Source organism: Lepidochelys kempii, chromosome 18 (genome assembly GCF_965140265.1).
Source record: "Lepidochelys kempii isolate rLepKem1 chromosome 18, rLepKem1.hap2, whole genome shotgun sequence".
Classification (NCBI taxonomy): domain Eukaryota; kingdom Metazoa; phylum Chordata; order Testudines; family Cheloniidae; genus Lepidochelys; species Lepidochelys kempii.
The window spans coordinates 7,252,516-7,276,439 of NC_133273.1; the positions used below are offsets into that span (position 1 = coordinate 7,252,516).

Below are 23,924 nucleotides of genomic sequence, written 5' to 3' on the forward strand. Positions count from 1 at the left end.
GTGTTGGTCCTGCTCTGAGCAGGGGGTTGGACTAGATGACCTCCTGAGGTCTCTTCCAACCCTGATATTCTATGATTCTATGTGTTGAGACTTTGACTACATCCCCATAGACCCCCCCGCCTTGGGCAGGCTACCCGAACCTGCTGGGGTAAGCTATATCACCTGGGCTACCCGGCTGGCTCAGAGGGAAGAGCCCCCCTCCTGACACATCAGCAACACTCAGTGTTTTGATGCCCCTGCTTACCCGCTTCCTGGAACAGTGGGCAGCAAAGGGGTAGAGGTTTGGCTCCATCCCCAGGTGGTCAGTGCAGCTGAGCCAGGGGCGGGATGCCTGGAGGGAATTGTGTCCCTTTGCCATGGGGCCTCTGCTGGGATCCTGCAGTTGTGTCCAGGTGACAAAACCTAGCTCTGAGCTGTCCGATAAGCTCCTGTCCTACACTTGACCTTCTTGGCCTCCTGTGAACAACACGTGAATGCCCTGAGGCCTCACGGGCCTGGTGCATGGTGGGAGCGTTTATTCCAGTCGAGTCTGCACGTTTGTTGGGTCTCACTCCATTAGCAACTCAAGGTCACCCACTCCGTCAACACATTAATCACCCGCTCACTCCAGCTAGATGCCAAACATCAGCTATTATTAGCATAATGCGGCTTTACCTGGTGCAGGATCTTTCCTATAAACTTCTTCCTGGTGTGCAGCAGAGCTAAATAACCCCTCGCTCTCCAGCGAGATTCTGTCTTAGAAGCTCGCCCCTGGGCATTAGGCCACCCCAAGGAGGGTCCAAGTCCCACTGACTTTGTCTCAAGAGATCCGGGCAGGGCCAAAGCTGTCGTCAGGCGTGATATGAAATGAGAGGGTGAGTCAGTGAGTTGGCAGGGAGTCTGTTCTGGATTCTGGGAAGGGCAGAGGAAAAGGTTTTCACCACAGCAGAGGTGATGAGAGGGGGGACGGGGACGGGATGGGACTAGACAAGCTTGGAGAGCGGGGAGGGGAGCGACCCAGGGCTCAGTGTCACCAGTGTAAGTGTAGAATTAATCCATTGAAGTGAATGGATTTGCAGCCGTGTAACATCAAATTCCAGCCCAGGGTCCATAAGGAGGCTGTTTCTGACCCAGCAATGCAGTACCCCACGGCTGGGTTGTTGGGGAAGCAGCAGCTGTGGGAGGTAGGCCGCCCCACCACACATGCAGACCAGGGCAGCCGAGCCTGTCGTTTGCCAAAGCTGTATGGTCGCTGATAGCGAAATGGTTCCTGGTTAGCTCCGTGCCATCCTTTATAACATGGGCCTCTCCGTAGCCCAGAACCCCCTACGGCGAGGCAGCCCGGAACCGCCTCTTACCCGGTTTGCACAGGGACCTGCTACTCCTGGCCTGGAGGCATCGCTGGCCCATGGCAACAGCAGGGTCCTGGAGGGTGTGGAGGGAGCACCAGGCTGCTCAGGCGGCAGAGAGGATTCTCGTGCTACAAGAAAGCTGGAGGCCCTGGCCCAGAACACGCAGGACAATCCGAGGTAAGAGCCAAGATGGGTGGAAATGCTCCTACTCCAGCACGGGTGGCAGAGTTGGCGAAGGCCTCCTGGGCCATCTAGTCCAGATGGGGCATAAGCAGCATTCTCCTCTGCCAGCAGGCCCTCAAGTATGACACCTGTACCCCTTTGGGGTGGGGCCCCAGGCACCTTCCCAGCTGGAGCCTTGCAGTTCCTAAAGCCCCCACTCTATGGTGTGTCGTTGTTAACTTCTGTGTTAATAAAGCCAGGCCCCAGCAGGCTGATGGTCCTTTCTCTGCTACGCTTGATCGAATAACCCCTGCTCCGCACTCCGTACTTGTCTAGGGGCTTGTGCTCCCTGCTCTGTCTGCCTAGTGTTGTTCTGTGGCTGCTCCAATTGGGCTTAGATTTCAAATGGCTGCCCCCAAATCACTGCACTGGGTTTGATCCAGGGCTGCTGGTCAGCTGTATTTAATAACATCCGGCTGGGATTTCTAAGGTGCCCCTTCGGTCTGTACTGCCTTTCCCTTGACATTTGCCTGCATAGAGAGCTGCAGAAGGACAAAACCCAGCTGCTGGGTGGGTCTCGCTGGCAGTAGCTGGACTGAAAATGAATCTCGGAATGAACTCATGGAATATTTCAGCCTTAACAAAGCTGCCACCACAGGGGAACTTTGTTTCCTGGTTAATAACCGAGCTGGTTGAAAAGTATCTATGTGCTTCTCCCATCTTCCGAGAACCTGTTCCTCCGAGTGCAGAACAAACTATCAGTTTCTGCTTCAGTGCCAGATCCTGTGCTACTGACAACCTCCGCTCACTTTCCTCCTGTGAGGGATGTGCAACCTCTGTTTACAAGGGGGCTGAAAAGAGCAACCCCAAAAACCCTTCCCTAGGACCACAGGCAGGAGGAAATTCTCCTGGTGCCTGGGCCCTGATCTGGGGCCAGGGTTTTTACTGGGTTAGCTACAGTCCCTTGGCGAAAGGAAAGGGGAGTTGCCGTGCAATGATCAAACTCATGCCCTGTGGGGTTTAGCTGACCCTCCTTGTAACATGCGATTTACCTAGCCCCAGCAGAGTGTGTCTGACTCACCCTGTCCCACTGGTGCCCCCTGTAGGCTGCCTGGAGTGTGTGAAGCGCCAGCTGTTCCGTGTCGGTGATGACTGGTACTTCCTCTTTTTCCTGGGGTTGATAATGGCGCTGATCAGTTTTGCCATGGATTTCACCGTCTCCAGGGTATCGAATGGTAACTATTGACTGGCTGTGATCTCTTTCTCTCAGCTGAATACTACAAAGCACCCTGGCCTCTGCAGCGAGTACAGCAGAATGATTATCCGCCTGGAGAAACTGAGGCAGGGAGAGGGGCCACAGTGCCACAGGAGGAGGTAGTATCAGAGATGGGATTAGTACTCAGGTGCTCCTGGCCAGGCCTTGGCTTGCATTGTTCCACTGGATGCGTCTCCTGAATGCTCCATAGTCCTTCTGGCCAAAGGTGCTCAGTGGGGGTTTTCTGGACATGGAGAGAATTCCCTCTGCGCTGCTCCTAGCCTCTGCCTACTCAGAACGTAGGAGCCCCAAGGCAATGGCCTGTCCTAGGAGCGCACGGGGTGTTCTGCAAGACTCTACTGCAGCATCACTTGAGAGGAAGCTCCTGGCCTGGCTGGTCTCTGTGGGGTTCACCGACTGTGCCATGGAAATCTGTGTTTTGGGTTCTCCGTGGGGGATGCTGGCACATGGGGATGACAGCAGAATTCAATGCAGGGTATCACTGGCTGAGCAAACAGTATAAGCTTAGGGAAAGGAGTTGGGTGGGTAGGGCACTGAACTAGGAATCCGGAGCATCGGGTTCTATTCCTGCCACCGACTCACTGCATGACCCTGGGCAAGTTACCCCCTCCATCCCCTCCACAGCACAGCAACACCTCCCCACCCTCACCGCTGGGACCTGTGGCTGGAAAGCAGTCCAGAATTTCCCTGTTCCATCTGACGCTCCATTCTGAGGGGATTTGCGACTGAACCCTAGGAGCCCACACTGACGGGTAAAATACACAAAGCCAGAGTCCATGCCCAGAGGGAAAACTTAGGTTACATTGACACCTAGTGGAGTTCACATGAGATCCAACAGTACCCTGGGAGCTCCTTTGTGTATCTCGGTTAATTACTGTCATGCCCACAGTGCGGTCAGAACGATCCACCCCGGGTGTGCACAGAAATCTGAAAGAGGCTTTTATCCTCCCCAAGGAATCCATTCCAGGTGGAGACAGAAATCCATGTTGTTTTCTTTCTTCCACGTGAAGGAGGAGACAGCGAGTGGGAGAGAGATTCCAGACTGAATTTCTGAGCCCGTCTGGAGTGGATTCCAGCTACCCTGCCTGTGCAAATGATGGCACGAACAAACTCTATGGGGCGTGGCAACTTGCTAACCTCAGCTGCCTGTCCTGTGCAGCCCCAGTCTGTTTTCTGAAAGGCAGCAGCTGGGCAGAGCGGGCCCCTACCCAGCGCCGAGGAAAGAGGGATTTGGGTTTCAGATAGGAGCATGGAATGTGGCCCCAAGAAAGGGCAATAGAAAGAGGGTTCAGATGAAGGATGCCCCATGTATACGACGTATTTCCACAGACCCGCTAGGGCCACTGACATTGATTTTTAACATGAAAAGCTTAGAGTATGTTGGCCACAGGAAACCCTGCGGCCGAACTCATCATAGAGACTGTTCCTACGCCACCCTTTGCGGGTCCTTCTTCCCCTCTCCCGACCGTCCTATCACAACCCACCCCAGTTTGTTTTGATGTCATGTTTTTATGTAGGGTAATGTTCCAGGGAACACAGAGTTGGAAGCTGTGGTGAATGAAAGGCAGGAAGGGCATTCATAAAATCAAAGAGTTAGATGCTGTATAATAAACCTGTGGAACTCTCTGCCATAGGATATTAGTGGGGCAAACAACTTAGTAAGATGCACTATTGCACTGGACACACTTAAATTAGAATGGAATCTGAAGGTTACACTAGGTGGGGTAAAAACCCAAGCACTGCCAATCCTCATGCTTCAGGGCATAGGAAGATTGTCAGATGGGGGTCAGGAAGAATCTCCCCGTCTTTCTCCAAGGGATATTATTGTACAATTAGATGTTTGAATGGGATTACCATCTTCCCTTGGCCACTGAGAACTGTTGGAAGGAGTGAACTGGAATAGCTGGACCAATGATCTGTTATGGTGTGGCAGGAGGTGGGATCCCAGAATTGGGATTGGCCCATTGATATAATCTGGAATGGTGGGACATTGGAACAGTTGGACCGTCGCTCTGTTCTGGTGTGTCGTATGTGGGCTATCATAGAATCATAGAATATCAGGGTTGGAAGGGACCCCAGAAGGTCATCTAGTCCAACCCCCTGCTCAAAGCAGGACCAATTCCCAGTTAAATCATCAGAACAGATGCAGAACTGGTCTGTTGTGTTGTGAAGGGAGGCAAGATATTGCACTCGTTAGGCCACTGGTCCATTTTGCTACATCACTTCCTTCATCTCTGTTTTACTCATTTTCTAGCACACAAGTGGCTTTACCAGGAGCTCGGGGATCACTTACTGCTGAAATACCTGTCCTGGACGATGTACCCGGTTGCCCTGTCCGCCTTCTCCACTGGCTTCTCTCAGAGCATCACTCCACACTCGGGAGGTGAGTCCAATGTGCTCAGACTTGAGGCTCACAGGTCACAGAGGAGCTGTCTGATTAATAAGAATCATCCCTTTGCCCCATAGCTCCTTACCAGCCTGGTGTCTCGTCTGGAATCAAGTTCCAGGCTATTGGCTACCCAACCTGATATCAAGTGCTTCGGGGTGACTCTTCTGTTGCACCATGGGCTCATGCTGAGCAACATCATGATGGGGACAGTGCAGCCCAGTGGGCAGTAAATGAAGTGGTTCTTCCACTTTTGAGAACTAAGCAATGTGGGGTTGGGGAGATGGTCCATCAGATGGTCTATCTCCTAGCGGGTGGCCTACAGAGTGGAGAAAGCTGGAGACAGATGTGCACATCACAAAAATCCTACGATGGTTAGCACTAAGTGGGTCCCTTGTTGGCCATCACAGTAGACAGGTCAAGGACTGGAAGGGCCTTGAGAGTGAACTCCCCTCTCGCGCCCCAGGTCTGATGCGTTGAAGTGAGTTGGCCGGGCTGCGTGTGGGAAGTTTGTGCTGCTGCTTCCCATATTGTATTTGCTTGGTGGATAAACAGAGGACTTCAGTCGCTAGGGCTGACCCCAGGGAACCTTTCACTGGCTCTCAGTGTCAGGTATGCACAAAGGTCTTTGCCCTATAGCAAGCAACAGATGGCTTTTTTTTTTTATCCCTGGAACCCAACAAATATGGAAAACACTTTGGATAGAAGCAGAGCATCTCTCTGCTTTTGGATGATGTAGTGTCATCTGGTTTTAATTGCAAGTACCCAACTCAGAATACACCCCCTTGGTCTTGTTGATGCTGGGTTCCTGGTTGGAGAACCACTGGAATCCCAGAACTGGAGATCCAGACATTCCTACCAAATGCCTTCACCTCTGTTAACTCTTGGCTTTCCGAGTTGTTTGCTGGCATTCTGGCGTATCCTTCGTTTTTGTGTTTTTCCAGGCTCTGGCATCCCGGAGCTCAAGACTATTCTCACCGGAGTCATGCTGGAGGAGTACCTGGCCATTAAAAACTTTGGAGCCAAAGTGGTGGGCCTGACCTGCACCCTCGCATGTGGGAGCACCATATTCCTCGGCAAAGTCGTTAAGTGTTCCCCGCTCGGTCTCGCAGCTGAATAAGGTTGAGGAGAGGTTTCGGTTGCTGGTGACTCTTCCATGCTGCCCTCTAATGGTTCCTCTTGAGGGACCAGGCCGGTGTAGGCCATTGGGGATAATATAAAAAGTACAGAAAGGAGACTCCCTTCCAACTCTTGGGAGGGAGATGAAGTCAAAAGTTGCTGGGGTGTCCCAAGGAGGGCTAGATCCACAGCTGGTGCAAATCCATTGACGTCAGTGGGGCGATGCTGATGTACACCCGCTGGGAATCTGACCCTGATTCAGGGCACCAGAGCCGATTTTTAGCTGTCTGATATCTGAGGGTGTGTCTCAGTCAGGTCGTGTCAACAGATTCCAAGTCCAGCAAGAGACGGGAATCTCCAGACATGTGCAAAGAACCCGAGGGCCTTTCTGGGTCTGAGAAGGGGTGTGTCTATAACATGCTCGAGAGCCCCTCCTCTCTGAGCAGCAAACAAACGGAGATGGAAACCATCCAGTGGATGAGCAGCAATGGCTCATGGGTGGATGGGAATTAGCCCGTGTCAGAGTAGGGCGGTGGCACTTAAGGTTGAGACCAGCTTGCTGTTTAACAGCTCATTTTTCCAAGTGACTCTCGAAGGAAGCCACTGCCCTTTAGAGAGTCTCTGCTCTTCGTGCAAACCATTGAGCACCCAACTCCTCCTCTCCTCCAGGGCCCCTTTGTGCACCTCTCCAGCATGATCGCAGCGTATTTAGGAAAGATCCAAATGTCTGTCGTTGGGGAGTATGAGGTAAGGTGGAGAATGGGGCCACTGCCTGCTGGTGAGATGAGAGGGGACTCAGGGAGGGGGTAATACACCCCTCTCCCCAGGGTTACCCTTATCGACTGATCCCCGCTGGCAGCATAGTGGGACTCCCTGCGAGTCCTAAAGTCTGAGGCAAACCCCCCTGCTCTGCATGTGTCTCCGTTCCAGAACAAAAGCAAGCAGACGGAGATGCTGGTGGCAGCCGCTGCTGTGGGAGTCGCGACCGTCTTCGGGGCTCCCATTAGCGGTAAGAGTGCAACTGGCATGACCCGGGGGGGTGGAAGGGGTGGGGACAGTGTCACATGCTGGTGGAGTGTCTGATGCCTCCCCTCACCAGCTGGGTCACACAGCAGAGGTTCCCAAACTTTTCTTATTGCGCTGTACCCCCTGCCGGAGCAACCACCGGCTGCCCCCGTACCCCCTGCCGGAGCAACCACCGGCTGCCCCCATACTGCCTGCCGGAGCAACCACCGGCTGCCCCGGTGTCCCCTGCCGGAGCAACCACCGGCTGCCCCCGTACTGCCTGCCGGAGCAACCACCGGCTGCCCCGGTGTCCCCTGCCGGAGCAACCACCGGCTGCCCCCGTACTGCCTGCCGGAGCAACCACCGGCTGCCCCGGTGTCCCCTGCCGGAGCAACCACCGGCTGCCCCCGTACTGCCTGCCGGAGCAACCACCGGCTGCCCCCGTACTGCCTGCCGGAGCAACCACCGGCTGCCTCCGTACTGCCTGCCGGAGCAACCACCGGCTGCCTCCGTACTGCCTGCCGGAGCAACCACCGGCTGCCTCCGTACTGCCTGCCGGAGCAACCACCGGCTGCCCCGGTGTCCCCTGCCGGAGCAACCACCGGCTGCCCCCGTACTGCCTGCCGGAGCAACCACCGGCTGCCCCCATACTGCCTGCCGGAGCAACCACCGGCTGCCCCGGTGTCCCCTGCCGGAGCAACCACCGGCTGCCCCCGTACTGCCTGCCGGAGCAACCACCGGCTGCCCCCGTACTGCCTGCCGGAGCAACCACCGGCTGCCCCCGTACTGCCTGCCGGAGCAACCACCGGCTGCCTCCGTACTGCCTGCCGGAGCAACCACCGGCTGCCCCGGTGTCCCCTGCCGGAGCAACCACCGGCTGCCCCCGTACTGCCTGCCGGAGCAACCACCGGCTGCCCCCATACTGCCTGCCGGAGCAACCACCGGCTGCCCCGGTGTCCCCTGCCGGAGCAACCACCGGCTGCCCCCGTACTGCCTGCCGGAGCAACCACCGGCTGCCCCCGTACTGCCTGCCGGAGCAACCACCGGCTGCCCCGGTGTCCCCTGCCGGAGCAACCACCGGCTGCCCCCGTACTGCCTGCCGGAGCAACCACTGGCTGCCCCCGTACTGCCTGCCGGAGCAACCACCGGCTGCCCCCGTACTGCCTGCCGGAGCAACCACCGGCTGCCCCCGTACTGCCTGCCGGAGCAACCACCGGCTGCCCCCGTACTGCCTGCCGGAGCAACCACTGGCTGCCCCCGTACTGCCTGCCGGAGCAACCACTGGCTGCCCCCGTACTGCCTGCCGGAGCAACCACCGGCTGCCCCGGTGTCCCCTGCCGGAGCAACCACCGGCTGCCCCCATACTGCCTGCCGGAGCTACCACCGGCTGCCCCAGTGCCCCCGGCCAGAGCTACCACCGGCTGCCCCCGTACTGCCTGCCGGAGCAACCACCGGCTGCCTCCGTACTGCCTGCCGGAGCAACCACCGGCTGACCCCATACTGCCTGCCGGAGCAACCACCGGCTGCCCCCGTACTGCCTGCCGGAGCAACCACCGGCTGCCCCCGTACTGCCTGCCGGAGCAACCACCGGCTGCCCCCGTACTGCCTGCCGGAGCAACCACCGGCTGCCCCCGTACTGCCTGCCGGAGCAACCACCGGCTGCCCCCGTACTGCCTGCCGGAGCAACCACCGGCTGCCCCCGTACTGCCTGCCGGAGCAACCACCGGCTGCCCCCGTACTGCCTGCCGGAGCAACCACCGGCTGCCCCCGTACTGCCTGCCGGAGCAACCACCGGCTGCCCCCGTACTGCCTGCCGGAGCAACCACCGGCTGCCCCCGTACTGCCTGCCGGAGCAACCACCGGCTGCCCCCGTACTGCCTGCCGGAGCAACCACCGGCTGCCCCCGTACTGCCTGCCGGAGCAACCACCGGCTGCCCCCGTACTGCCTGCCGGAGCAACCACCGGCTGCCCCCGTACTGCCTGCCGGAGCAACCACCGGCTGCCCCCGTACTGCCTGCCGGAGCAACCACCGGCTGCCCCCGTACTGCCTGCCGGAGCAACCACCGGCTGCCCCCGTACTGCCTGCCGGAGCAGCCGGTGGTTGCTCCGGCAGCCAGTACAGAGGCAGCCAGTGGTAGCTCTGGCCGGGGGCACTGGGGCAGCCGGTGGTAGCTCCGGCAGGGGACACCGGGGCAGCCGGTGGTAGCTCCGGCAGGCAGTATGGGGGCAGCCGGTGGTTGCTCCGGCAGGGGACACCGGGGCAGCCGGTGGTTGCTCCGGCAGGCAGTACGGGGGCAGCCAGTGGTTGCTCCGGCAGGCAGTACAGGGGCAGCCAGTGGTTGCTCCGGCAGGCAGTACGGGGGCAGCCGGTGGTTGCTCCGGCAGGCAGTACGGGGGCAGCCGGTGGTTGCTCCGGCAGGCAGTACGGGGGCAGCCGGTGGTTGCTCCGGCAGGCAGTACGGGGGCAGCCGGTGGTTGCTCCGGCAGGCAGTACGGGGGCAGCCGGTGGTTGCTCCGGCAGGCAGTACGGGGGCAGCCGGTGGTTGCTCCGGCAGGCAGTACGGGGGCAGCCGGTGGTTGCTCCGGCAGGCAGTACGGGGGCAGCTGGTGGTTGCTCCGGCAGGCAGTATGGGGGCAGCCGGTGGTTGCTCCAGCAGGGGGTACAGCCGCATACCGCATACCACCGGCTGCCCCCGTACCGCCTGCCGGAGCAACCACCAGCTGCCCTGGTGCCCCCTGCCAGAGCTACCACCGGCTGCCTGCTTACCCCTACCCTTCTCATCACTGATACTTTGTGTGGTCATCTTACCACCAGCTGTCTTTAGCCACCTGCCCATATGTCACTGTTATGTACAGATATAGTTATAGTGCAACGTATACAACCGAACACCCCCCTCAGTTCTGAGCTCAGTTAGACTGGGCTGTTGCTGGGCAACTGAACCTGCGCGGTATGGTGATTGGCGGGGAGGGCTCTATACATCAGTGTCTCTGTGTATTTGTGTTCTCATTGGTACATCTTGAAATACGTTAATTACCGTGTTTTATATAACAAATTCCCACAGAGTTTTAAAGCTCCTGCGTACCCCCCAAGATGCCTTGTGTACCCCCAGGGGTATGTGTACCACCGTTGGGAACCCCTGACACAGAGGATAACAGCCTTCTATTGGTGCTAGCCAATAGAGTATCTCATATGGTCAAGATCTGTTCTTTGGTGCCGAAAATCTTGGCTTCAAACCCTGCTGGCGAACAATACAGCAGTCCTGGCCCCAACTGGCTCTGCTCTGCCTCGCTCTGTTCCCATTGGTGCTCCTTGCACCCTACCCCACCTTGCCAATTTCCCTCTTACCTTTCCTATAAGGCTGGTGCTTTTGGAGCCAGCAGGGAGCTAGGAATTCACCTCCTGTTGTCTTCACACCCTTTCTGCTGTTGCTAAATGAATAGCAATTGATCGTGTTACTGTGGAGAGTCAGTAACTCAGAACAAAATGGCACCTTGGCCAAAATGGCAGATCGTGTCTGCCCTGAACTGCGAATGGGACTACCCAGAAGAGAGCCCCCGGGAAGGTGAGATGTCTCTTAAGAAGGAAAACCAGGTGGCAAAACCATGATGACCCTACCTGGAAAGCCAGGGAAATGTTTCTATGTGTATTAGGTTCTGTAAAACCCCTTTTAAATGTAACCCTTCTGCCCGTCAGAGTTGGCAGCAACAAGGGCCGGGTTCAATATCTAGGGGATCCATTCCAATAACACAATGCAAACCGGCTCGAGCCCCCACCCAGTGACCTGGGAAAAATATATACCACCCCTGCTGGGCGCCTCCAAGCGGCAATACTTCCCCTCTCGCAAGCACCTAGTCTGAGTGTAGCAAAAGTCTTTTAATAACAGAGAGAAACAATGTGGCATTATGTTGGGGAAACACCACCAACAGGATTCATAACACAACCCATGAGCAAAAACAACCCCACCCCAGGCAAATTGGGGCATGCCCTTTTCCCTTTGGTTCTTGAGTCCAGCAACCCCAAATCACCCAAAGTCCCAAAAGTCCAATGCCCCAAAAGTCTCTGTCCCTGGTCAGGGCAGCCCCAGAGTTCGAAAGTTTATCGGCGGAGCTTTACCTCCCAACCTGGGTGGAGATGGGACGGGGGTAAGAGGCACCTTACGTGATCTGAAGCTGACCGCCCCATAGCTCCATAGCGGCGCTCCGCCAGCCGCCCCACGAACTCCTTCGCTCAGCTGCACTCCGCTCCGCCAGCCGCCCCACGAACTCCTTCGCTCAGCTGCCCCACGAACTCCTTCACTCAGCTCCACGGCCCACAAGCAGCTCCTGTCATCCACACACTGCTCCGCGTCGAACTGCTTCACCAGCCGTCCCGCAAACTGCTCCACAATATATCTTCAGGCTCCCCCACTACTTAACACAACACTCAGTGATTTCAGCTCTTAGGTGAATTCAGCTTATAGTAGGGGAGCCTCAGTGCTGGTGCACTGTCAGCCCAAAGCAAGCTCAGCAGCCTATAACTAGACTTCTAATGAAATCAAAATTAGCTCTGATATTCCACAGTGGAGAGAGGAGGAAGTGCAATCAGCATGTAAGGCCCTCACCAAGGGGCCCATGCCACCAAGTACTACTACTTGTCCCCAGCCTCTCTCCATTCACACAGTTTTGGAACCCATGACCCTTGCCTAGCGAGTGCTACTTAGATGATGGTGAATCCCTCCATCGTAACAAAAGGCCACGTACAGTTCCAAGCACAGTTCCCATAATCAGGGTAATAACAATTTATTCTTCCTGCCCCAATAACAGAGACACTGGGGATCCCACAGCAGCCAAAGTGACCATTTGGGCAGCTATGGTCTCATTCTAGGCGTGGTGGGTGTGCCTATGCAAATGAGATCGGCCCCTGAAGTTCTTTTCCACAACTTGCCACACCTCACCACCAGATGTCAGGGTGGAGCTCATCCTGACACTGCTTACATAAAATTCAACAGTACGAACCCTAATGTGGGTCCTTTGAGGAGAAGAGCTCAGAACTGAGATCTCCAGCAGCAGCAGGTGGAAACAATGTCCCTGCTGGAATTTCTGTCACTAGATGCAGAATAGATTTGGAGCTATCCGAGGGCCTGCTCCAAAGGCCTTTGATGTCAATGAAACGACTCTTTAAATCAGTCCCTTCTTGCATTGCTAAGTCTCCAGTGCTACATTTTCCCCCTACGCTGACAGCAGCTATGTATTGCTCAGCCTAAGGGACTTTTATTTCAGATTAAAGAAAGTAACGGACAAAGAAAGAACGAATATAAAGTCTCCAAGGGTGAGAGCGCACACTGCCTTGCTCTGTAACATGTTGCATCGGCACTGAGACACCAAATTGGCAGTGGCCTCACAGCAGCAGGTTGGGGGACTCCTCTGCACTTCAAAGATTAGCATCTCCTCTCCATCCCGTAACACCATCGTCAGCGGTGCTGGAGGTGGAGGAGTCTAAGTGGCCTCTTTGTGAATGGCCCAGACTCCTGGTGTGAGGATCTGGGCCTTTGATGCTGTATGTTTTCCCCAGGGCATAAAATTTAATAAGCACTTGAGAGTTTGCCAGGAGATAAGGCACAAGCACCTGGCTCAGTCTGGGTCTGCTCTGGCTGCTGTCTGCATCCAGCTCACCCAGGGCCTGCTCAGATGCCTAACGTGAGTTGTTGCCTCTCATTTGCCATCCCAGTAACCTGAGACCTCTATTTCCCCAGGGGTCCTGTTCAGCATTGAGGTGATGTCATCCCACTTTGCGGTCAGGGACTATTGGAGGGGCTTCTTCTCTGCCACCTGTGGAGCCTTCATGTTCCGTCTGCTTGCCGTCTTCAACAGTGAACAAGGTACAGGGAGTGGCGCTGGCTGGGCCATCGGAGCGGGGCACCAGGACTGATGGGGTGGCCCACGAGTGAAGAGAAGTTCAAACCACACATGGGTATCCATGTGCACAGCTGGGCTGCCCCATCCCTGAAATATAGGGTGACCAGACAGCAAAAGTGAAAAATCGGGACGGGGTGGGGGGTAATAGGAGCCTATATAAGAAAAAGACCCAAAAATTGGGACATCTGGTCACCCTACTGAAATATCCCTCCTCCAGACTACCGGCCCTACCGCCTTGTGTTGGGAGCCTATGAAATAAGCAGCATCAGACTGGGTCAGAACTTGGAAGTGAGACCTTGGCTGGGAGATTGTGTCAGGAGCTACAGCTACAGTGCAGAGTTATTCTGCTGATTCACACTGGCAGTCAGATTGGGTGGGTCCTATTAGTTCCAGCTCTGCAATACCTAAGGGATGAGAGTCCTCTTTAAATCAGAAGGAACAAGGAGAAGGAACTCAGCTAGTTACATTCTATCTTATTATATACCTCCTGCACCTTGCATTCGGTATTCTCCTCTCCCTACCCAAAAGTGTTGTGGGTGTGCTTTTGTCACGTGCTGTGCCCACCCCAGAAGTGGCTGCATTTTAATGGTGGTTGAAAGATTCCTTTGTAAAGCAGTTTGTAGTTTGCAGGGTGCTTGCTATCCATCAGGATGAAAGGTGCTCCATTCAGGCAGAATGACATTTCTTTTTTTAAACAAAATCCTGGATTAGAAAAGAATTCATCTTTCCCCTGACTGAGGTCAGAACAACCCAGCAAAAGACACTGATCTTTGAAAGCAGACTGGCAGGCTCTGGGCTGAGTATTGGTCCTGTATCCTGCTAAAATCAGCTTGTTAACAGTGCATGATGCATCGTTTATGTCCTGGATGCTGCTGACAGAACCATGGTCTGTTATAGCATGGTCTGGACCCCAGCGGTGCAATTTCAGACATGGCCCTGCTTGAAAAAAATTGATAAAGCCACCTGTAGTGTTAGCCAAAAGCATCCCAGGCAGCCTGAATGAGGCTCGTAACCTGTGTCAATTTGCAGCATTGGATCTGAAATGACTCTGCCAGGCCAGACTCTAACGGCTGTTTGTTCGCAGTATAAAAGCACAGGCCATTGGCCCAATTGGCTGCGGTTGGTGCCACCACAGGTCAGGGTTGAGTGGCATCTGCAGAGCCGTGTCTGTGGACTGGAACAGGGGGCTGAGATGGGGGGGCTGCAGGTCACGGCTGAGGTGCCTGGGAAGAGCTGTGTGTGGGCAGGCTGCAGAGACCCAGATGTGTTTCTGTCTCCCGCAGTTTTATGAGCATCAAAAGTCACCTCATTTCTCCCCTGGCCTTTAAACTGTCAAAGAACAGGACAGAGTCTGAGTCACACCGAAAGAATCAGTTTAGAGACTCGGCGGGGGAGAGTGCCGGATGCTGCTAGCATGTCTTAGGAGGCTGTGAGATGCCAGCTCCACCTGGAAATCCAAAGCAGCCAGCCAAGCTAACCCCCAACACTGCTGGCTGGCTTGGGCTGGTGCCCTAGCCTCAGAGCCATGCTCTGAGAACCCGTCCGTGGGGCCTGTGGAAGAAGGAGGGCTGGTGGCATCCCCCCGACACATGGCTGGGAATCATCTTCCACTGGTGGGGTGGGCTCTTCCGGGCTGTGGGTCAGGAGGTAACATTCTTTGTTGCGCAGTTGGGGATGCAAATATCATGTCATCATGGTGGCTGGGTTCTGGTTTGCCCTCGTCCCAGTGTCACTCGGGCCAGTCTGCTGGCACAGTCCAGCTGCTGCCGCACCACGGGAGTCTGTGATATACACTCCGCTCCCTATTGGCTAATCAGGGCACCAGAATGGGGGCCAGTGGCCATGGCCCCCCCTTTTTCCCAGCGGTAAGAGTGAACGACGAGGGCAGAGAGGAGCAAGAGGGTGGCGGGGTCTTGGAGGGAAGGGACGGCACAGGAGCAGGGCCTCGGGCCTCGACCCTCAGGGGAAGAGGCAGTGTGAGCACAGGGGTTCAGGGGGCAAGGCAGGGACGGGGCCATGGTTCGGACGCCTGTGGCCCCTCCACTTTTAGGGTGCTTCTGCCACTCCTGTGACTAATGCTAATAGAACTGGAGGGTGCGTGTCGAATTGGCCTGGGGTGTCCATGGTTGTGACTTTTGACTCTTTTTCTCAGAAACCATCACTGCTCTATTCAAGACCAATTTTAAGATTGATTTCCCCTTTGATCTCCCAGAGACGTTCTTCTTCATGGTGCTCGGGTAAGAGCAGGCCCAGTCTGGTCTGGTTTTCTTTTGTTCGGTGCAGAGGTGTCACTTTCAAAGGAAGGGGGGACCAGCCCAGTGGATAGCTTGCTGCCCTGGGGCCTGGCAAACCTGCAGCTGCTGTGGGCAAGTTACTGAGACAACACTCTGCCATCTATACAATGGACACACAAGCAGTGCCCTACCGCACCGGGTGCGTGAGGATGAAATCTATGAAGAGCTGGGAGGTGCCATAGATAGTCACTAGCCAAACCTAGGAATAGCTACATTCATGGTTTCTTTATGCTACTCCACGAATATGCCTGGTAATGAAATCACCCTTGAATCCACCCGTGTGCAGATCTCTGACTGTCTTGGAGGACGCCGGCTGCTCTCGGGGGAGAAGTGGGGGGTAATTCCTGCTTTTCCTTCTCTTCTCTCGGCAGGGGGATCTGTGGGGTTCTAAGCTGTGCGTATCTCTTCTGTCAGCGCTGGCTCCTGGGATACGTCCGGAGGAACATGATCACCGCCAAGCTGCTGGCTACAGAGTAGGCGTTCTGGAGGGAGGGGTGTTCTCGGCCGTGGGGGCTGTTCCCAAATTGCAGCAGGACGGGAGGCATGCAAGCCATGTGTGTGGCCGAAGATCTTCTCTGCCCAGGCCCTGTCTCCTTCCTTGTCCCTCCAGCACCCTCCGTGCTGCCCTGGATGTCATCTTTCACCACATCCATCCTGTTCCCTTGGCTCAGTCCCCAAGAGGCACTGGCATGTGCCTGCCTATTTGTTCCCTCCTAACCAACTGCTGGCAGCAAAGGCTCCATGCTGGAGCTTTCTCTGCCTGCTCGGCTCCTGCGCTGCCCACAAGGGGATGGTTTGTCTCCTCCTCCTCTGCTGCAGGAGGGAAAGGAAACCTCCCTCCTGCTCCAGAACCTTTGCTGGCTTTTCACCCTAGCGGAGAATTCATGGGCCCATTGCAGCTTGGCTACCCAGCCTGTGTGACCTGCCATCTCCCTGACCCTCCCTTTCTTCTGTAGTTCAGAGAGCTCCATTCCAGGGTCACCGTGTGATGTTACATGTCACTGATCTGTCTTTTTCAGCAAGCCCATTTATTCCTCCCTGGTGGCCCTCCTGCTCGCCTCCATCACATTCCCTCCCAGCCTGGGGCACTTCATGGCATCCAGGGTAAGTACTGGCCTATCTCGGGATCCCCTCGCCTGTTCTCTGACCAGTGGGGATCTAAGCACTCACTCCAGGGTGGAGAGCAGGAGCCTTTCCCAACCAGCTCTGAAAGACAGGCGACACTGTGGAGAGACCAACTCCCCCCTTCTTGGGGTCTGGCTTTACTAACAAAGTAAATTGTCATCTTCTCACTAAAGTCCAACTCCAACCTTCTCCCCAGGTTGGCTGCATCTATGGCTCCTGTCTCCAGACTCCTCAGCCCACACCCTAGATCCTCTCTGCCTCCCACCCAAGATCCCTCTGGCAGGGCAGCAGTCCCCTGAAGCCTGTATTTTCCATCAGTCTGGTCTTCCAGGCTTAATACAGCTAGTAGGTATAGCAGGCTGGGGCCAGTTGTACGCCTTCACTCTCCTGACATCTATCTATGGAGCTACTCCTGCTTTACACCAGTGCGGGTGATAAGAGAATCAGACTATGTCTGAGCACGATAGTGATTCACAGCATCTCCTCCTCCTGTGCGGGGAAGTGCTTCGACCTGTCTCCTTTCCCAGCTCAGCATGAAGGAGCACCTCACCTCCCTCTTCGACAACCAGACGTGGGGCCTTCTGTCCCAGAACGCATCGCTGGCCAGGCCTCCTCAAGTCGACCCTGAAAACCTGTGGATTGAGTGGTGGGAGCCCAGAATCACCATCTATGGCAGCCTGGCGCTGTTCCTGGTGATGAAGGTATTGGTCCTGTCGAGGTCTCCGTGAGAATGGGTACCATGGGTCTGATTCTGCAGGAACCTCAGTGCTCTGTGGAGCTGGGAGTGCTCAGCCCCTTGCTGGATCGACCTCTAGAACCTTTAGGGAGAGCCAAGAACATGCAGCCTCATGGAGCAGAGGTGGGAGAGGAAAGTCAAGGACCCAGTGGAGTCTGATAGGGGATACAAGGTGGCAGCTCCTGTTGAGTAACCAGAGGGCTCCAAGGTTGTGCCATGTGCACTGGGCGGAGGGAGAGTGCCCTCGTGAAGGGCCTAGGAGGAGAAGTCTCTGGTTCCTGTTGAGGAAATGTCCCTGTTACTCTTGTGTGAATCTTGCCATTTATACCAGTTGTGTTGGTGGTAGAGTGGTGAGTGTAGCTGCCTTCTAAGCAGTTGACCTGGGTTTGATCCCCAGCCAATGCAATAATGGATCCCTCCTACCTAGGGAGGTGGTGGAATCTCCTTCTTCAGAGGGTTTTAAGGTCAGGCTTGACAAAGCCCTGGCTGGGATGATTTAGTCGGGGATCGGTCCTGCTTTGAGCAGGGGGTGGGACTAGATGACCTCCTGAGGTCCCTTCCAACCCTGGTATTCTATGAAGGGGAAGTGTAGCCAGCAACTCCTGTGCTCCCTCTCTGTGTCATTTGGCAAGGACCTGAGGGCCAGAAGAACCAGATCTCCCATGTAATGTTTGGCCAGGTCAGCTGAGAACAGCTCAGTCCAGGGGAAGGCTTCCTTTTGGGTCCCCTGGCAGAGCTGTCACCTCTGGGTGATGAGGGTACGGCTGTGCACCTTGACGTGGTAATGTGCAGGGTGTATGTGCAGAGCAGGGCCTGCCTCTGGATGGAGGATTCTGCAAACTGGTTTGGTGGCTAGACACCCCACCCCCACCATCGCGGGCTAGGGATGGGTGGAGTGGGTGCACGTGGGTGGATGTCTCACTCGCTCCCGCTCTCTCGTTCATTCAAGTTCTGGATGCTGATCGTGGCCACCACCATGCCTATGCCAGCTGGATACTTCATGCCGCTCTTTGTATACGGTGAGACCGCTTCACCCTGCCCTTGCACCCATTTCTGATTGGACCATTTGATTGTGCTTATTACCATAACAGGGAATAAGGGCTGCCAACTGGACCAGCCCTTTATCACTCGGAGCTAAGAGGAGGCTGCTGGGATCTCTTGACACTCAGAGCCCTTGCCCTGCAGAAGGGTTGTGGAGAGAGGGGAAAGCAGCAAGTGCTTAGATCAGCAAGATCCACCCCTGGCTCCTGGGAACTTTGGTTCCTTCTCCGGTGGCACATACACTCAACAAATCCTGGGCCTTTGTGCTTCTGTCCCAGAGGGGCCCACTGGGAGGTGGGAACGTGAGTCCCTGACCTTTAGATCCGAGCGGCTGGATTCCAGTGGTGAATGTTTTCCCAGGCGCTGCAATCGGGCGTTTGGTGGGGGAAGTGGTCGCCTTTCTCTTTCCTCATGGTATTCAGTCGGACGGCGTAGTTAACACCATCACTCCGGGAGGCTACGCACTGGCAGGTAAGTCTCTAGCACGAGACCTCAACTCAGGAGCCTGGTGAGAGGCTTTGAATGACCAATGAGACTGCAGTGGTAGGTGCCTTTGCAGGGTGGCTCCAGAATTTAGTGTATTACCCCATATTTCTGGGGTGGTCTCCAGGATCTTTCTGCCTTCCCCCATTCCTTTCCCTTCCCAAAGGCCTGGTGTGCTAGGAGCCCAACTCCAGCTCAGGGGGGCTGGACACAGCTCCGCCATGGCTGGCAAGGTATGACAGCCTGAGAGAATGATGCAGGAGGATCTGGGAGCTGGACACGAGCTCCCTGGCAGATCCCCCCGCTGGACAGCACTGAGAGATCAGTGCCCTTTGTATTGTCCTTCTGGCAGGGGCGGCAGCATTTTCGGGCTCAGTCACCCACACCCTGTCCACTGCCCTGCTGGCCTTTGAAGTGACTGGGCAGATTGCCCATATCCTGCCCGTCATCCTGGCTGTGCTGGTTGCCAACGCGATAGCCCAGAAGTTCCAGCCCTCCTTCTACGACGGCACCATCATCGTGAAGAAGTTGCCCTATCTGCCCCGGATCAGGAGCCGACACATCGGGTAAGCCCCTGGGGAGACGCTGCTGCCACCGGCTACCCCTGGGAGGGGCATCTCTGCTGGCCTGGCGCTGGGTTGGCGGCGGTGCAAGAGGGGCAGGTTAGGCAGGCAGCTAGAGCTGGAGGGGAGGGAGGCCCACACCACCCCGGCTGGGTAGCGAATGCAGCGCCTGGCACAGAGACAGAACTGAGGCAGGAGAGTAGCCCTGGTGTACCGTGGGTTAATAACAGATCAACCACAGGGTCCTCAGCTCCCACGCCATCCCTGCATCAGTCTGAGGTTCCTGGCTCTGGCTTACACCAGCCCCCCTGTGGTGATGGTTGTCCAGAGGCCTCGGTGCTGGGTCAGAGGAGAGCTCTCTCCCCTTTTTCCTGGCTGACCTTTGGCCCTTCTACCCCCAGCTCCTACAGGGTGACCACTGACCAGTTCATGAACACCCACTTTGCAGTCCTGGCCAAGGGCGCCAGCTTTGAGGAGATCCTCAGTGTTGTGACCTCTACCGACGACCTGGAGTACCCCATTGTGGAGAGCACAGGTACCATGCCACACAGTGCCCAGAGTTGGGGCCACGGGTCCTGCTGGCCCTTCCGCTTCTTCTCTCTGTCCCGCAGCCCCATGGCCATCTCTGTCTCTCCTTCCCTCCCCCGCCCCTCTCCCTTTCCCCTGGAGCTGGGCCCTGCTGCCCTGGGCAGCGAGAGACAAGCCTGCTTCCTAGTCTGGCAGGGATGGAGCATCTGGAGCGGTTCCCTTTGATTGACGTGGCTGGCATTTCTCCTTGCTACTGAGGGCCCCGGGCTGGACGGGTGGGAGCAAGCCAGTGACATGAGCAGCCTTACCTTGGTGGAGGAGGATCCATGGCTTAACGGAGCCCACGGCATGGAGCTGCCTCACTGGACACAGCCCTCATGGTGGGCAGGGATGTGCCATCAGCCTGGGCCCATGACCATGAAGTGGTCAGCCAGTGCCAGGGATCTGAGCCACCCATCCAGCTCCTCCTCCCACCTCCTGTCTCCTTCTCCTACAGAGTCTTTGATGCTGGTGGGCATGGTGCAAAGAGCTGAGTTGATCAGGTACCTCCAGACCCACGATGAAGCCAAGCTGTCCCCCCAGGAGCCAGGGGAGAAGGTAGGTTCAGAGAACTCATCCCCCTGCTGCCCACATGGCCCTTCCAGCCAGCAGCTCTTCGCACAGAGCGGGTGGAGGTTTAGGGGAACGAGACCTGGGAGGGAACTGGTGAGATCCCTGGGTTAGAGGCTGCAGGTCGTCCCCTCCGTCCGGTCAGCCCCACCTTAGTGATGGGAGAGGCTCTTCGGTCCCGGCAGCCTGGGACGGATTGTTCAGTGCAGTCCATTAGGGCGCTTGCTCCAGTCTAGCAAGGGCAGGGCAGGTGGCCACCATGGGTCAGTCCCAGTTTCCTTCCAAGACTGCTGGGTGGCTCCATGTCACACCCGGGGCCCTCCCGGAGCCGTACCCCTTTGGAGAGACCAGTCTGCAATGGGGGGTTCAGTGCCTCAGGCTGCGATGTGCTGACACCGAGGCCCAGGCAAGAGGCTTGGGGGGGCGTTCAACCCTACGTCAATATCACCGCTGACACCCTGCTGAGACCACACCCACTGCTGAGGCTCCACCCTCTTAAAGGGGCAGCACCTTGCAATCTGTAAGGTATCAGACCGCAAAGGCACTTCACCGAGTCCTGTCCCCATGGGAGACAGCGCATGGGTGGGACACGCCCCCGAGAGTGCTCTTCGAAAGTGGTACCACTGCGATGGCCTCCTCAGGTCTGCCAATGCCCACCCTCCGTTGTCTTCCCCGACAGCCTCGCTCCAACGGGACGCTGGGGGACGACTGCACCATCGAGCCAATAACCCTCCAGCTGTCACCTTGGACATCTCTGCACCAGGTAACTGGGTGGGAAGAGGGCCTGGGAGGAAGGGCTCTGGGCAGCTCCAGGCTTGTGTAGGCCCTGCCATCTCCATGTGAAGAGGGAACCGACGGAGGGGGGGGGCGGGCTCTGCCGAGATCTGGACGGCGCTGCCCTCCCACGTCACACTCGCTTCTCATTCCCTTCCAGGCTCACACCCTGTTTGAACTGCTGAGCATGCAGTGTGTCTTCGTCACCTCCTTGGGGCGGCTCGTCGGGTCCATCTCTCGGCGCGAGGTAAGGGCTGGGGCCAGCGAGGAATCGGGGGCTGGGGGAGAAGGGCTGACCGGAGAGCTGCTGGCCAGGAGCTCAAGGACCCATCCTGGATTGGGAAAGGAATGGGCATTGAGGAGGTGACTCAGTGGCTATCGATTCCCCGGGGCTGGGGGGAGCATGGAGCCAGGCGGGGGCTTGGCCTTGCCCACCTGCCGCTTTCTCTTCCAGATGAAGAAGGCGATTGAAGACCTGGCAAATCCGAAGACACTGAAGTGAGCAATTCGGAGCCTGGGACAGCAGCCCCTTCCCCCTTCTGTGCAGCGGAGCGTGGGACAGGGGATCTCGCTGGGGCACTGAGATCTCAGCAGCAGGGGGGCAGGGCTGGCAGGAGCCCCCGCCTCTTACGTGGGTCTCCCCAATTATTTTTTGTAAATGGAAATGGATTTGAAAGCTTCCCTGCCCTTCCTGCTCCCGCCGCAAGGAGCCACAGTTGTGAAAGCAGAGGCAAAACCTGGACCTCTCTGCCCCGGGGAGCCTGCCAGGTGCTGGCAGCCCTCACCCACCCTGGAGACACAATAACACACAGCTACACAGGGACAAACATCTTGGGCCACAGACTGTCAGTGCAGAGGGCAAACCAAGGCTGCAGTGTATAGTGCAATGTGAAATGTGCATGCACCATCCTGAATTTAGTGCTTGCTGCCCTCTCTGGGCTGGGCCCAGTGGGACAAGAATCTGCTACTTAGCAAGCCCGAGAAGAGATGCTCCTTGAGTTCAAGGGGCAGGGGCCTGTGCTTCGGGCAGTGAAAGGCCCCAGTTCCTGTCGTGTACGTCTGGGTTCATCACAGACCTGCCTGCGCTGGATTCTCCTGTAACGTGATGTGCTGCCTTTAATCACTCCCTAACTGCCAGGGTGCAGTTTGAGTCAGAAACAAGCTCGCACAAGCCCTGAGGAGCCAGACCACCCCTTGCCTGTCTGTAGCGGAAGCTCAGCCTAGACCATCCCCAGGGCAGCCAGGCTGTTGTGGCCTACACAGCAGGGGACGGGGGAGCCTCCTTTGAAATCCATTGTTCCCACTCACGGCGTGCTGTAAATCAGAGACAAGGGCCGGCGGGTGCGGAGCTATTGATCCTTTGTATTTCTCTGGGGACACGGACCATGGAGGGGAAAAGGTGTCACGGCTGTTGCATCCTGCCCCCCCCCCGGGGGACCCCCTCCCCTTGTCCCCGCTGACGCAGGAAGCGTTGCTAAGGTGCACACAGCCTCCACGCAACATTAGGAACCAGTGAGGTTGCAAAGCACCCAGCGCCGGGCTGGACAGCAGCTGGCTGGGCAGGGAGGTGGTCTTAGGGCCAGCCCTAAGAGGAGGCAGCGGCTCCCAGAAGTGACAGTCGTTGCACATACCAGCCGCCTTCTTTACAGTCCCCCCCTTTAAAGAAGCACCCTGCATGGGAGGAAATCCTGCAGGATGCAGGGGTGGGGTGGGACCCTGCCAGAGGTGCCAGGAGTAGCGATGCCAAAAAAGCCTTTTCAATTAAAATATAACATTCACCTGTCCCCTATTCCCCCTGCCCCCAGTGGGCTAGCTGAGATTTTTCTCATTCGTACCATTCCCCCTTCCCTCCTCTCCCTCTCCCAAAATGGGTGAACGATGGTATGTGCCCGAGGGAGGGTGGGGGCAGCCGTAGGGCCTGCCCACAGAGCCATCCAAACGTTTGAGATCAGAGAATCAAAGCCAGCTGTGCACAGCAATTGTGGGGGGTGGGTTTGGAGGAAGGGCCTGTCACGTAATCTAGGTTGAACCTAACCCCATTGTCCCCGAACCGTGATGTGTCCCGGCCCTACTCAAGGCTGCAGCACAGTGATGGGGCATGGCTGTTGGTGTGGGGCGTAACTAGCATCCACATGGCAGCTGGGCCCTGGAAATTAACTATGGTCCTGTAAGGAGGAAGGACCAAACTGACTGGGTTTGTAGCTTTTCCGCCTTTAGGCTGGGATTTGCAAGAGTTTATGGGAACTAGATGGAATCCCCCATCCCTCTGCCTTGATGGAATTTGGGTATCTAACCCCCTCAGGCGCCTTTGAAACTCCCAGCCTCAGAGACCAGGGTGACTTCCTAGTACAAGCCAGCCCCTCACTAGCCAAACGCCAAAGCCCCTGGCCCCAAGTGGCTTGAGAACACATCTCTGCGGCGAGCTGGAATTGCAGGGGGAAGCACAGAGATGCGCTCAATTTAAACCAGCCGGGAGCTCGTCCCAACTACATCAAGACAAGAAGCCAAAGTGTCGTGTGCCGGCTTGCACACAGACCACACGCTCACGTGGCTAGCTGGGAGCGCCAGGGATGGACTCCCACCTGAAGCACAGACAC

General features: G+C 56.7%; 1 protein-coding gene across 10 annotated transcripts in view; it reads left to right on the forward strand.

Annotated features, from left to right (window-relative positions):
* Nucleotides 1-23,111, forward strand: part of CLCNKB (chloride voltage-gated channel Kb) — a 28,503-nt gene extending 5,392 nt beyond the window's left edge. For 2 of the 10 annotated variants that reach the window (XM_073316994.1, XM_073316991.1), the window contains 19 exons: nt 1,295-1,508; nt 2,600-2,728; nt 5,024-5,152; nt 6,100-6,239; nt 6,944-7,021; nt 7,205-7,283; nt 13,012-13,137; nt 15,327-15,411; nt 15,840-15,941; nt 16,488-16,572; nt 17,121-17,294; nt 18,279-18,348; nt 18,731-18,841; nt 19,206-19,419; nt 19,818-19,951; nt 20,441-20,541; nt 21,233-21,316; nt 21,488-21,574; nt 21,782-23,111. In XM_073316994.1, coding sequence (XP_073173095.1) covers nt 1,388-1,508; nt 2,600-2,728; nt 5,024-5,152; nt 6,100-6,239; nt 6,944-7,021; nt 7,205-7,283; nt 13,012-13,137; nt 15,327-15,411; nt 15,840-15,941; nt 16,488-16,572; nt 17,121-17,294; nt 18,279-18,348; nt 18,731-18,841; nt 19,206-19,419; nt 19,818-19,951; nt 20,441-20,541; nt 21,233-21,316; nt 21,488-21,574; nt 21,782-21,829 — 2,097 coding nt within the window. In that variant the 5' untranslated portion in view covers nt 1,295-1,387 and the 3' untranslated portion in view covers nt 21,830-23,111. Of the gene's footprint in view, nt 1-831; nt 855-1,294; nt 1,509-2,599; nt 2,729-3,429; nt 3,522-5,023; nt 5,153-6,099; nt 6,240-6,943; nt 7,022-7,204; nt 7,284-13,011; nt 13,138-15,326; nt 15,412-15,839; nt 15,942-16,487; nt 16,573-17,120; nt 17,295-18,278; nt 18,349-18,730; nt 18,842-19,205; nt 19,420-19,817; nt 19,952-20,440; nt 20,542-21,232; nt 21,317-21,487; nt 21,575-21,781 lie in introns of those variants that run through there. The other 8 variants (XM_073316995.1, XM_073317000.1, XM_073316992.1 and 5 more) reach the window with 7 other exon arrangements.
* Nucleotides 23,112-23,924: the final 813 nt, after the last annotated feature.